The sequence below is a fragment of the Echeneis naucrates genome, chromosome 20, assembly GCF_900963305.1.
Source record: "Echeneis naucrates chromosome 20, fEcheNa1.1, whole genome shotgun sequence".
Lineage (NCBI taxonomy): Eukaryota > Metazoa > Chordata > Actinopteri > Carangiformes > Echeneidae > Echeneis > Echeneis naucrates.
The window spans coordinates 4937139-4952122 of record NC_042530.1 but is presented as its reverse complement, the minus strand read 5'-3'; the positions used below and the strand labels follow the sequence as shown (position 1 = coordinate 4952122).

The following is a 14984-nucleotide window of genomic DNA, read 5'->3' as shown; positions in this document are numbered from 1 at the left end:
GGCTCTGTGATTCCACTCAAATCCTTTCTGTATGTGTATATATACTACAGTCCACTATATATACACTGATATTGCCTGCTGTGGATATGAGTTCTGTTTTTATTCAGTTGTTTTCTTGTTTGTTTAACATGTCATTTTTCCCATATTTATTCTAGCCATAGCCTAAGTTAGGGTTTTATTCTCCTTTTAATATAATGTCCAAAGGGATTTACTCATAAAGGAGAGGTTAATACAAATATATATTTGATTGTGGTATTGGAAAAGTTAGTCTTTTATGCTTTCTCTTCAGAGGTTGAAATTTACCCTTACTACTGTAGTGAGTATTATTTAGTTTCTTTATTTTTTGCACTTAACAGCAACTTAACAGGCTAAGAATGTACATGAGAATGTACTTATACACAGTATGAACAGTTGCTCTGGGACTATTCTTGAGTTCAATAAGTAAATAAGTAAATGCGACATGAATTTTTGGTTATTGATGTGTTGTAACTCTCATTAATGAAACAAAAATCTAATCCCCAAATAATTTTATGCCTTCACTTTGGTTGTTTCAGTCGCTTTAAAGAAACAATTTTTAGTATGCTAACTTGTAAAAATCTGTTTCTGTATTAAACTAATAATAATGAAACATTATTAACACTAAGGATCATTAATGAAGATGATAACTGTCTTGTTACATCGAGAGTGTTATCAACACAACACATAGACACCAACAATGATCAGGGTTCAGTCCACTAAAGAAATGAGTACAAAAGCAGTGATGCTATCCGCTTCATCTTTGTGTGTGTGTGTGTGTGTGTGTGTGCTCCAATCTAATCCACAGAGTAAAAATGACCTTCCTTTGACCAGCTTCATAATTACCAGATCGCATAGAGTCTAAATCTCCCTACCTCCAGTGGAGTAATTATCAGTGTGACTCACTGAAAAGGCAATTGAGACAGTGGTTTATGAACTCCAATAGTGGAACGTGAGGCAGGGCAGTAATGGGGAGCTTGTTTGTCCCTTCTCACCTCTCTTGTTCAAGAATGACAGCTGTGTTTCGGCTCGAACTCTTCCTAAAAATTAAGTGCTGGCCACGTCGGACATTTTCATTAACTCTTCCTCAGAAAGAATCCTGTGTACATGCTGTTGGTTTCCAAATTTAGGGAACTAATTTATTCTTAGTTAAATTGTGTATGAATAATAAAGGTGACCCATTTATAATGTACAGCTATAAGAACTACTTGATTAAAAAGTTATAGCCAAACAAACAGTGCATCAATACAAATAATTTGCTGATGTGACACAAGTTTCTGTAGCTTTTATTCACTTTATTAACTCCTGTGAATAAATGTGACGTGGCCATTTCTGTGATCACATCACATTGATTGCTTCAACATGATGTGATCATCTCCTCTTTTTTCTGACCATACTTATCACTGTGTGCTATACAGAGTGAAACAAAGTCCATTTGTGTGGATGTAATCACTGTCAAGATGAAGTCGCATTTTCTGAAGACATTAAAATGAGGTGCACTTATTTGTATGTGCTTTCTATGGAGCCTAAATGTTAGGGTTATATAATGTGGAGCTACTTATGCAAAAGGCCAAAGTACTCCTCTTTACATATGTACAGCTCTCATTATGATCATTTGTGGCCGTTTTTTTTAACATCAGAGTTGTTGTTGAGTATGTTCCCCTAAATTCACCTGTAGGTTGAGTATCAATGTTGGACATCTGCTCTGACTGCACCTGGGGAAAAAAAAGCAACATGCACACACACAGACGATGTATAAGATCACTCTTAGGGAATAGTTGTAAACAGAGGTGTTGTGCATTGAAAGGAAAACAAGGAGTCAAGCTCGAATCAGTCCCAGAGAGAAAAGTGCTGTAATAGGGGGGTTGGCAGGGACTACTGAGATAGCGCTGGTAATGAGAGAGCAGACTGCCCCCCACCTTACATCCTCTTTCTCTCATTTTTTCTTCAACCGCACAGGAAACAAAAATAGCATTTTGTCTGACGAATGAGCCAGCTTTGACCTAGCCTTTCGACCTCTGACAATCAGTCTCGCTTCGTCCTCCACTACTTCAGAAGCCGAGGCTGGGACAGTCAAAGATAACAGTTGATTTCTACTGTTGGGCTGAAGAAAAAAATGCTCTGAAAGAGAGATGGCAAACAGTTACTCAAATCGTTGAGGTTGTAGACTTTATTCCTCCGTGCTGGTGTTCCATACTCCCAAATGAGTGTTGTTAAATGTTTGGACTGAGTACAAAATGCCACAGCTCGGCTCGTATCTCATCATTTAGCTGTATGACTTTTCACTATGATCTGGCTCATTCCTCATTATAAACATTAACATAGGCGAGCTGTGACAACGTTGAAAGTGGGACCCTTGCTCTTACAGCCCTCAGGCACGATGACTAAGTGGGAGCACAGCTTGCATCGCAGTCGGAGGACTAGTGAATATGAAACACCACAAAGAGACAGTGGGAGATATAATGAGCACTATAGGATCCCGGCACCCTTTTGCCCTCTCTCCATCATAAGTGAAGCTCCCGCTCTCATCCTTGGCCCTGTGTCTGCTGGAGGAAGAAGCACAAACAATTAGCTGAGACAAGCCGTTTGGATTATGTGCTCAACCAAAGCAATCAGACAGCTGTGGTTAAAAGAATGAGCTTCAAAATGCCAGTTGCCCAGTTAGAGGGGAAGGGAGGGTCAGTGGTCCTGACAGTCTTAACAAGATGACAGAATTTATAAAGCACTGCTGTTAAAGAATATAGTTACCTGCGGTGTAGCCCTTATAATAAGGCCACATGGGGCTTCTTCCATATTCCCTCTGTATTTGTTTTCTTTTGCCTCATATTCTTTTGTTGTGCCTCTTGTTCCTCGGCGTAATGGTTGGCGCTGGAGGAAATGCTCCAATCGTCTTTGATCTTCGCCTGGTTTCGATAATTTTCTGACAGAAATCTCATTTTACCACCCTTTGTTTTCTCAGTCTTTGTTCCCTTTTAGTCCATCTTTAAATAGGCCTCAACATTTTGTCGTTGTGAACTTGCAAAGGAAAAGAGCCGGTCCTGTCAGGGGCTCAGCGTTTGCTAGACAACTTGCCCCAACATTTCAAGAGAGAATTGGACTCTTGCCGTTTGCGCAGATGATATATAATTCATGGTGGGGGTGTGAGAGAGGTGTCAATGTGTCAGGAGGTAGAAGAAATGTAAGAGTGTACTGTTTACTGGCCAAGAGAGGCTGGCTTTCTTTTGCTGAGCTGCTGCGGAGTGAGGAAAGCGGACGATGATCTGATCTTCATCAAATGTTCATCTGTGCCTGTCCTGGAGTCGTAGTGACCACACTAATCAAAGACGTGTCTGCCCTGGTGTTTTATTCATATTTTATGAGACAACCATACTTAAATTATTTAAGTACATTGATTCTGTATATATACAAGCTTGTCTATGCCTATGTTCACAATTGCTTAGCTGCATCATCAACCGATGTTTACGAACATACATGTATGTTATTCAGTTCTTTGATATCAACTGTATGTGATGAAACTTTGAAATATTTCTGATAATGCTGCAGGTTGTATAGATCTACAACTGTTCATTGAAATTTCAGGATTTTTCTTATCATATTGCATTGTAGTTTAGTTGCTTTTAATATTTCAGTGTACCATGCTGTGAAGATAGATTTTGGATACAGAAAGTGACATTTTGTGTTATTTCCATGAGTGACAGATATATTTGTTTTCTATACAAACATGTAACATCAGAATCAAAGGGCAACAGCACAATCTTAGATTAACCGCCTGTGGCTATGGAAGCTGCTATGATGCATGTTTTTTGTTGAATGTTTATAATGACTCGGTAATAATTGTCTGCATCTACTTTACCATTGAGCTTTTGACTGAAAAGGCCAAACAGAGCACTCTGAATTTGTGCACAGATTTAAAAAAAACAACAAAAAAAAACATATCCTTCCATTATATATATGTATGGAAACTCAACTTGCCCTTTCTTCTGTTTAGGCTGTGAAGGTCAGCGTAGATGCTGTTTTAGTCCAATTCTCCACATATAGTATTACGGCTGATACCCTTTGAAGACATCAATTGTTGTCTATGTTGTGTGTATGGATTTTTTTTACATTCAAACACTGTTTCTCTGCGAAACGATAGATCCACAAAATTCTGCATTCACAAGCTTTTGTGAGAACTGCTAGAGAAAATTACCGTGAAGTTGAGATGCACCTGCAGCGACCAGAAAACATATTTTTCAGATTTTTCTGTTTATATTTTATCCTATTTTAAAGGGATATTCTGTTTTCATGGGAAGATTTGAATGCAGACTGCAAACTGCTCTGTCTCATCCTCAGTCCTATAAAAAAAAATTTAAAGACAAAAATTTAGAAGCATTTAAATGAAGAAATTAGGTTCTAATGGTGTGCTATTATTGGATCCAATTAGTTAATGGGTTTATTTCTGAACTCTTGTGACAAAGATTGATGCCAGAAAGATTTTCAGCCATTAAACCACAGATTGTGACATTCTGCAAGTTACAATGAAGACTTTAGGCTCCAGAGAGAGCAATTATATCAGTCAGGCTTGATATTTTTATCCTTGAACTAGCAAAATTTAATTCCCTGAATCTACCATGCAGGCAAAAAATCCTGGGGGACCTTGTTGTGACTCCACCCAATTTACATCTGTCTCTCACTATTCGCCAAATGCATCCCTGACCCTCATGTGCATTTGTGTTTCCATCTAAGGTGTGAGTGTTTTCTTCCGGTAATGAGGGCTCCTTGTTTATGTACTGATAGGCCTGTTGTCTGTCCAAACTCATTTGTGTTTGCTGCACTGTACTGTATAATGAGAGGTCAGGTTTGAAGAAGACTTAAACAACTCACTGTCCTTTCATCACCAGCTACCTCGTCACTCAACTCCCAGCTCCAGCATCTGCAGCAGCTCCAGCAGCTGCAGCAGCACCACCAGCAGCAACAGCAACATCAGCAGCAACAGCAGCAACACCATCACCAACAGACCCACACTCACACCCAGAACCAGCTGCCCTCCCATCATTTGACCCCATCCAACCAGCATCAGACCTCTGTCCCATCTCCAGGCTCTGCCTGCTCCTCCACAGGGCAGCCGCAACAGTCTCCGCCACACCGACCCAACCAGTCACCAGCCCGCAGCCTTCCTTCTCCCGTCACCCCGCCCATGCCTTTACCGGTGAGTCAAAAAACTGATTTCTTTAATGAATGCTGACCAAACTTGCTTTTTATCTTGAGTTTTTGAACACTTAACTGTGTGGAGCTTTAAGACAACTACATCTTTGGTATAATTTGAAACATTCATGTAACATGCAAACTTTAGGCTTTCCACCAGTAGATACGGCGAAAGTGATCCAGCAGAAAATACCACAATCTTTTGAATATTTACTTATTAATGGTCTGCCATGGTGCACATTTGTAAGGCTCTTGAAAAAATTTGATTTAGTCTAATTTTCAGTGTCCATACATAAGAAAGCCACAATAATAGTCACGTTGTTAAGCTACCAGTACAGAATTTTAACATAGACAAATAATTACAGATATATAATTTAAAAATTAGATGCTCTGTTCAAAGATTTCAAGTGTACATCTGAATAATGTCATTGATGATTATGTGATTTCGGGGTGACATTGAAAAAAACACAGTTCTTAAGCCGTTTACACAGTGTGCTTGATTTTCTGACAGCACTTGATCTTTATCAAGTAGCTGTATTTGAATGGAGGCTGGCAGCTCTTCTGTCTATATGGAGCTATTAGAATATGTACCTTTTTGCTGAGCCCTGATATACTTGAGCACATCAAACCCCATGACCAGGCAAGAAGCTTGATTCACATCCTTCTCTTGCAGGTCCAGTTGGGATTCTGAGGTTATCTATCCTTGGGCTTTCCAATAATAATCAGTCCCTTAATCTTTGCTGCTCTTCCTCCTCAACCTTCTTTTTAGTCACTGTGTCTGTCCATCCATCTCTGCCCTTCTGTCCGTCTGGCTGTCACTGCCTGACGATAATAACCTATTTTATATCCCTGTGGTTTCATTTCTGGTGGAGACTAGCCAGGGTCGCCTTTCTGTCCCTGGTCACATTCATCAGCGTCAGACCCTTATTGGGTTGTGGTGCAACCTTCTTTATGGCCAGGATGAGTTGGGCTATTTGTTTCCCCCGTTGCAGCCCTCTCCGGCCCTGTCACGGCCTAGTGAGACTCAGCAGGAAAAACAGCTTCTGTATTTAATGGGCTCCAAAGACTAGCCGCTAGATCGCACCAAATGCACCGTCCAGTCTGACTGTGGATTCAACAGCCACTGACCAACATACAGATCCACACTTTGAGCTTACATTAGACTGCGTGAAGAAGTGCAACATGAACACAGTCAGACTCAACTTACAGATCTTTTGTTTTATATTTTCAATAGCAACCACTTTGTTAAATTTACAAGAATTTGTAAATATCTTTCTCTGTCACAAAATCGGCAGAAGCAGGGTATTTTAGGACACAGACCTTTAGGTTTATATGGATTGACTTTGTCTAGAAAGAAGCAGCGGGGCTGATTATGATGACTGAGGACAGACCTCCCTTGAGGAGGGCCGAAGGGGCCACATCAGGTATCATTAAGATATTGCCTCATCAAATAGGATTATTGTCTGTGTGTGTGTGCGCGCGTGCACATGAGAATCAGAATGGCCATAAAAGGTTTAGTTTCTCTGGGTCAGAGCTGAGGTTGTCAAAGATTGTGTCACCCAACAATGGGCACACCCAAGGACAGGCCACGGCCTCAGCGCACACTCAAGGCTGCAATCAGATTTAAACAGCAGCTCCCCCTCACTCCGGTGCTTGGGTCAGTGATTGGATTTTCAGTCTCAGAATCACTGAGCACCTCATTGATTAATTCCCAGTTTTTCATTCAGGAAGACTCCCTGAGCAAAGAATTTGTCGCAGCACGTGTGAATTGTCACCGTTATCTGCTTTTGTATGTTTTAATTGAAGACACAGGGGGGCATTTCTGGTGTTTCCATGCTTTACCCAGAGGAGCTGGTCTGTGCAGGAAAGTCGAGTCATAATTACCATAATACAATCAGTATTACGCAGATAACACCCCTATTTCATACTGTCATTATTCAGCCAGACATAATCATGCAACCATTCAACTATTTGCCAAAAAACAGTGCAGAGCTGCAGAGAGACAAACACTCATTATGTTCCAATTAATGTCCCATTGTAATTCTCTTCTCATGGGATGTATGTGATATTCTTTTTCAGCTCATCGTGAGGAAATCCTCAGCATTCATTACATCCCTTGTGTTTTAGTGTTTTGTGTTTTTAATTCATGAGAAAAAAAACTCAGTGATGGTCTCATTAATATCCCTATTAGTTTTCAAATCACACCACACCAGGCTGTGTCCCCTTGAGTCAATGGTCTAAACTCAGATTAGTGCAGCTAATTTGGTTAAATGGAGTAAGAATGTACCTTTCTACTCCACCCACAGCAACTCTTCCCTCTATTATGCACAGTACAGTGAGATGCAGCCTGTAGCTGCCTGAAATAGCCACTGCAGTGATGACAAATAGACGGGGGGAGATTATGAAATTTGCTTAAGTGTGTTAATGGGCTGATTGCGGGAGCCTGCTGGATTTTGCTGGAAGTTGATTGATTAGAGCTGCGGGTTTTCTCCACGCCCAGAGAGCTCAGGGATTTGACGGGGTAAAGGCGCTCGCCAAGTCTGTTACACCGGAATTGATCTTAATTAGATCTGAAAGACCTGCCACAGCAGAATGGTCGCGGCGATTAAAATGAAAAACAGGAGAAATTACTGATCAAATTAATCATAATGTCGGGCTACAGCTGTAGGTCTGGTGTAATTTGCCACTCCAGTGAGTTACATCAGCCCAGGCAGGGAAAGGAGAGGCAGTACATACTGATCCGTGGCAGCGGGAAGCTTAGGCCAGCCTATCAACTCTCTTATTCTAGTGCATATGCCCAGACCCTTATGACCCATCCAGTGGAGCGCCAACATCCCTCCCTCTCTGGCTCTGATCTAATTAGTTGCTTTTTATTGCCTTTTTTTTCTTCTATTATGTCTTTTTCCATCCAGGAGCCGCATCCTCTTCGACGCTGCGTTGTCTCTTTGTCGTTCTTGTCACAGCTGTCTTGTCACCAGCATGTTGTGTGTTCGCTAATAGCCTCTGACCTTGGTCCAGTGTCTGGCTGGCTGGTTTTCGGGCAGCCTGGCAGATATGGAGGCGTTCTGTCTTCCTCCTCCATCAGACTCCTGCCGTCTGTCTGTGTGTCTATCTCTACTCCCCTTCGCAGTCGTCTCCTTGATCGCTGTCAGAGCCCCACACTGGGCCTGTCCACTCTCCATCCGCACACTCATAGGGGTAATTACAGCCTAGGGCCCTGCCTCCTATCCCTGTGCTCAACAATTTACCACCAAAGCGTCCACAGACATCTCTCTTCTTCCCCACTGCACCCCGACATCACAGGACCGCAGGGCCTCAGACCCACAAGTGCTGCAATTACCTGAGCCTCTCCTCTATCCTCTCTCTCTCCCTTCTCCCTCTCTCTTGCTCTCCCTCCTTTTCCCCCCTGCTCCCCTCTCTACCTCTTGGCTCCCTCACTATTCCCTGGCAATCAGCCTTCATTAGAAGCCTCTGGTGAAAACCCATCGTCACCAAGGTCAGCGGCTGCCAACCACAACAGCCTTTCAGAGGCCTGGCTGTCTGCACTCTCCATCTCTTCTCACCTCCTCGCCATCCTCCCCTCCTCCTTCCCCCATCGTTCACTCCACCATCCTCCTTAACTCTCAGGCCCATCTTTGCTGCTTTTGTCTCCAGCTGAGGCCCCTTCAGACAGTCATGTCACTGTTTTCCACTGCAGTGCACTTTTACTTATGTCAACCGCAGTTAAAGCCACCACTGTCCAATTTTCTCCAAATGTCTCTTTTTTATGGGTGGTGGGTGTTGCTCCCATTATATTAACATGTGTATTAAATGAGGCTTGCACATCGATTAATTGATTTTCCAGATCAGCTCCGCGTCTTTTCAATTTAGCGAAACGGGCCACCGTCATTCTGCAGAGTGTTAAATCTAAATTAAAATGACATGCTCAAATATAAACCCTATGGCTTGACAATGGAACTGGTAACGCTTATGTTGAGTCCATTATCTGTCTTATCACTCAGTAGTTGTGTCTATTTGCAAAGAGCGGAAGTTATCCATAAAGATTTTTTTACAGATCTTTCTGAGTAGATTTTTGACTGAAATTTCCTCATCTTTTTTTTTTCCTCACATTTCTAAATGGATGGTTCATGTTTTTTCTGTTTTCCGTGTTCCGGTCAAAAAGTTCATTAACTTTAAAATTAGGCACAAAATGCAGAGTCATACTAAAGTTATGATTACTTGACTCTAGCTCTGATGTCATGTCCTCCTGATTTAGCTTTATATTTTACATTCTATATCTTTTAGATTCTATCTATTTAGTTTTTGATATATTATAAGAAAAATGTTTCTATAAATTGAATCGTTGGACTCTACCACAGCTGAAATAATAGCAGTGCATAGCATAGCAAGACGCTAAGGCATCACAGTCAGGGATAACATTTATTGAAAATATGGTAATAGATATGATCAGGCTAATGGCGTCAGTATTTCTAAAATATATTTGATTTTTTTCTGGTAAAGCAGTGTTCTTCTATTATACATTTATCGCCAGGTAACATTACAGATAATCTGAATATATAAAAGCTTTCTGCATTGTTCCATCTGACTGTGATACAGACTAACACTTGTTCATTGCAATTTTTTAATAAAACTTTAAAATGTGTATAAATGGTTTGTGGTGCCAGACTGTGTTTAAATGGCTGTGCTACTGTCTGTTGTGTGGTTCAGAGCATGAACAGGCCCTCAGCTCTCCAGCAGCTCAGCCCAGCCTCTTATTAATGCACAGGAGATCCGACTCTTAAGAAGGCAGAAAATTGCCTTACATAACAAGCGCTCCACAATTTAGAAATACAAATGTGCACTGTTGACTGAAGCAGAAAATAAGACTGTTGCCCATCAACAGCACCACATTTCATATGAATAATTATAAAGCATGGGAGCTAGATGAGGAAAACAACCTGACCATGACAGCTCTACTACTTTTATTTACTTCAATGAGGGATTAGGCAAGTAGAAAATCTACAGACTTAAGGACCAACGATGAATCCTGAATTTCTAAATAAGGAGAAAGTTAAATGTATCATATTTCAGGAGGATCATTTGGGAAACTGTGCTGGTACTTTGACTTTTAAAATTACACCTATATTAAGCTTTGCACTTACTTCCTGGCTTTTCTGATTTTGTTTGGTTTTCAGACCTCACCTGATATTGCCCTCGCTTTTTGAGGTCTGTGATTCTTATACACCTGGCCCCATTATGCTTGTAGTGGGCAGAGGGCTTCCAGCTCAGACACCCAGCAGAAAGGCGCAGCTCCCTGATCAGCCCACATGCACACTGGGGGCAACACGCATTAGACACCCACAGGGGAGCCCTCAGATGGAGAACCAAGCCAGGGCTCACCTAACAGTGGATAAGGAATAGGGTTTCTTTAATTATGAGGCAGGGCTGTGACATTGAGTTCCCCCCTTCCTCCTCCAGCAGCCTCCCAGACACAGTCTAAGTGCTCCGCTCCGCTGAGGAGGCCAGTCCCCCCGCGGGGCGCGATTCCACTGCCTGTAATTTCTGATGCCCATTAGTGACCGCAAACAGAGCACCGGGCTCACACAAGGAATACAGCCGCGCAGCGCTACCTCGCTGTAAAAAGACCCTTTTAATGCAATGTTATTGCATTATGCCCTCCTCATAGACCAAGTCAGAAGTCCCATTTGTAGTCCCTGCAGAATATTATGAGAAATTCTTCTTGGTTGTAGTTGAGGTGAGCTAAATTCTTTTTCCATGTGTGTGATTGTATGCCCTTTTCATTAGGAGTAAGAATGTCTTTGTAAATAGACTCAACTAGAATGCAAGATCAGTGCATTTTCATAAGTCAACTTCTCAAGACGGGAGCCTCAGAAGTCAAAACTGCAGTGATCAATACAAATATGGCTGTAAATGTCATCAATTCATCTTCTCAGTTATGCTGATTTAGCTTATGCCAACGAGTGTGTATATTTTGGAGAAAAAGAGAGACAGTGAAGCAGAGAGACATAGAGAGAGGGAGGGAGGCAGATTTATTGATTAAGGGTGACCACATCTTAGCCACAGAGCCCCTCTCTCGTGATTAATCTTTGGGCTTAGAGTTGGCCAATGACACATGACAGGACTCCCCCTCAAAATCCTCCATTTCTCTTCATTACTGCCCGTATTTTTGGACACCACAGTGGAGAGTAATCATTTACCTTTATTGTGTTTATAAAGCTGCAGCATGGATGACCCTTCCTATATTGAATTGAGGACATCAAAAGATCACTGGACATTGATTAGAAGGATATTAAAGTCATTCAAATGCTATATTTATATGTCAAACAACAGCAGAGTGAAAAGAGATGCCATTTCCACCGAAACGAAAACAAATGGATTGTACTTGGTGCAGCTGAAATAAAACTCTTCAAATCAAGTTAGATGTTCAAATGTGTATTGGATATTTCAGGGAATTGTCATCAAAAGGCTCTGGAGAGTCCAGCAAAATAATAGTCTTCCCCACAGCTACCTGCAACGTAGCCCGGTATCCATTTTAAAGTCATAGCTGCAGAAGATTTACGCAACACCGGCTTAACACTGCTATGATTTCCAACCCAACAGTCGTATGGTACAGAAATAACTGCACCAAATATGTCACATCATGAGCTAAAATGGTCAGCACTTTCCTGTAGATACTTAATCACCAAGAAGTTTCAAATTTAATACATCTGGAAACAGCTAAATATTATAGATCATTTCCCAGGAAGAGAAATAGTGCAAGAGGAATGTAGTATAACTTATATTTTTACTCACAGTGTCCCCTAACCAGAGGAAATATACTGCTGCAGTGATTGATGACAAAGAACCCACTCTGAACCTCTGAGCTTCACAATTATCAACAAATGGGCTGGAGCAGATTTTATGTAATGATTAAAGCTGCTGTTAATTTCACATGAAGGTAATGAGTGGGGAGATTGACGGCCACTGTCCAACACTCCATCATCGCTTTATAGTTAGTTTAAACATTTTCACGACTCTTTTCTTCCTTCATTTGCATTTTGCCTCATTAGATATGGCCATTTCTGAGGCTGCTCGCAATATCCATTTCCTGGAGTTAATGCATTTTATTTGATCAGCCAAACCTCCCAAGTTAACTAGCTGTCATTCTGGCGTTTCATGTGACATCACTCCCATTAGCACCCACCACACCGCCTCAGCCACCTCCAAGTCCACACCCGCTGCCACCACCATCTCTGCACTGCCTTAAGCAATTACAATGTCCAACTGTCACCGGATGCAACGTTATTGTATTTTGCTGGGTGTTATCTGCCCCAGTTGTTCTATCTGTCTTTCACTTCCTAATATTTTTCTTCAAGAATGGCTTTTTGTGGGGTTTATTTTTCACAATGGCCGGAACAGAGGCCCAGTGGTGAGCAATAGCTGGCGCTTGGAGGGCTCAGAGTGCATGACCATAGTGCGAGGCCCTGCCAACCAAGGGAACAGAGGTGTTTTTGAGGGCCTAATGGCATTTTGATGTTCATAAGCACAGCGGATGCGAGGGAGAGGAGACAGGGAGGTGGGGGAGAGGCCGTTTTGGGGGAGCAGGGGAGGAGGAGAGTCAGTAGAGGACTGTCAGTGGAAGACTAGCGAAGTCCTGACAGACAGAGAATGTGTTTTTTCATGTCACTGCTGATTATGTTCACTCTGGAGTGGGAAAAGAGCAGGGTGGTGATGCTGGGGCAGGATGAATGGGAAAAACTTCCATGTTGGTCAAGAGAGAAAGGACATTCTTCCAGTCCAAAAACAATAGTGCAATTCACTGTTACTTGACCCTGTTTGGTCCACTTTGACACTCATTTGTCAGATGGATGGCGGCCTAGGTGCAAAAACTTTGTTACACTTCTCTTACATTTTCTAACAACAGTTTCTGTCATAGTTCCTTATATAAGCTCTCAACTGGAAAGTCTATAAAGAAGTTTAAAAATAGCTGCTGCTGTTGTCAGTTAATTAGATTACTCACCGCTAATTTGCTAATTTATCTTCTGTGGTCCGATTCTCCTCCTTTTCTAAGTTGTATAGATCAATGTTTGATTCTGTTGTTGAATGACAGATGAGTAGCAAATAAGTTTTACACACTGCTGAAGTCTTGAGTGTAGACAAATCTGCCCTCCACTCCTGTCTGCACCACTTTGTCCATTTATCTTTGCTCTTTTATGTCATGCGCGGGCGACCTGAAAAAAAAAAAGCAATTAAGTTTAAAATGGCCACATGAAAAGAGTAAAACCACGAATAAACTCCAGTTAGTTTGTGTCAGACAATTTTAGTTTCCAGGGGTCTCTCCACGGTTTGCAGGGACGCTATTTTTCCCTCTATTCCTGAGATTACACGGGTTGCTGCACCAGGTGACCCTTATGGTCAAACAGGCAAGGAAGAGACTGCTGGAGTTTAGATTCCCTCCCCTTCATACTATACGGAGAAAAGATTCATTTTTTAACAATTTGCGGTTTTTTCCCCAGTCACAGACATTTATTTTGTGTTTGTTGATCCCAGTGTAACCCTGAATATTTGGCTATATTAAACTGTAATAGTGCAAAGAGCAATAGCAGTTGTAGTGACTTTAAGGTGACAGGATGATGTAGAAGGATATAATGGAGGCTTTGACAGTGCCAACATGTGAATGTAATGACAAAATCTGAATTCTCAAATATTTCTTTAACACATACACTGGCTCGTGTTTATTTTTGCATCTGTGTTATCCTGTAGCTTGTGTGTACGGCCAAAGAAGTCTGTGTAGTCGAAAATCCTCTTGATGCCCTTTTCATGGTGAATGAAAAGAATGAAACGCAATGGTTAACATGCAGGGTCTGTAAACTGGAAGATCACTGTTTATCTCTTCCAACACATGCAATCAGTACAAATGCTAGGCCAGGTCTGTCATTTTGTGCCTCCTGCCGAGGTGTTGAGAGGAGTCACCGTGGCGGAAAATCACCTGTTTAGGTGTTGAACACAGCCTCGCCTCTCCTTATTCCTGGCTCTCCTTCCAACTGCTATCCATATTACCCTGTTCCAGGAGATGCTGCAATAACGCTTGCTCTCTTTTCACCTAGATTTGCCAGAATAACAGAGCATCTGAAAAGGCTATCATCAAATAAAACCCAATGATAATATTTCAAATCAATCGAAAAGCTTTTCCAACAACCCTTTGACTCACACAATGGCACCAGAGTTTCAGGGAGACCCTGGCTGTGCTCCTCTGAGCAGATCACATTATCTTTGTGTTTATATGACCGTGTTGGCTTTTCTCTGTGTCCCCATTCACTATCACAACACAACACAACACAACACAATACTGTGATTTTACCAACACAGTCACTGTTTTATATTCACAACCTCTTTAAGATGAACGAGAACAGCAGCATCTCCAGGTTTTATTTGTTAATCTCAACTACTACAAGTAGCACACACTTTAGATGTGTGCTGGTCACATCCATGTTTGCTATGTGATCTTTATAGCGATCAAAAAAAAAAAAAAAAAAACTCTTCCAATTGAAAATAACAAGAACATTTACTTGTGAAGTGTTTTATTTTCCATCAAAACATTACTTTTCCTCCATAATAAAGGTGCATTCAGCCCAGAGATGTTTCTTATGATTATAACACTAAAACAAGATAACATAAAATTATCTGTAGTACTTTTATCCAGCTGTTTAAAAAAGATCTGCGACGGCTTGGTAATATGGTTGAAAATATTGATTCCTTGATTCTGTTAATATGCTTTAGTTTGCATTACAAAATAATCCAGGCTG

General features: G+C 41.4%; 1 protein-coding gene across 1 annotated transcript in view; it reads left to right on the top strand.

Annotated features, from left to right (window-relative positions):
• pou6f2 (POU class 6 homeobox 2) overlaps positions 1 to 14984 on the top strand; it is a 60645-nt gene that overhangs the window by 29230 nt on the left and 16431 nt on the right. The window contains exon 4 of the mRNA XM_029529525.1: positions 4896 to 5203. Within this exon, the coding sequence (XP_029385385.1) occupies positions 4896 to 5203 (308 nt within the window). The remainder of the gene's footprint in view (positions 1 to 4895; positions 5204 to 14984) is intronic.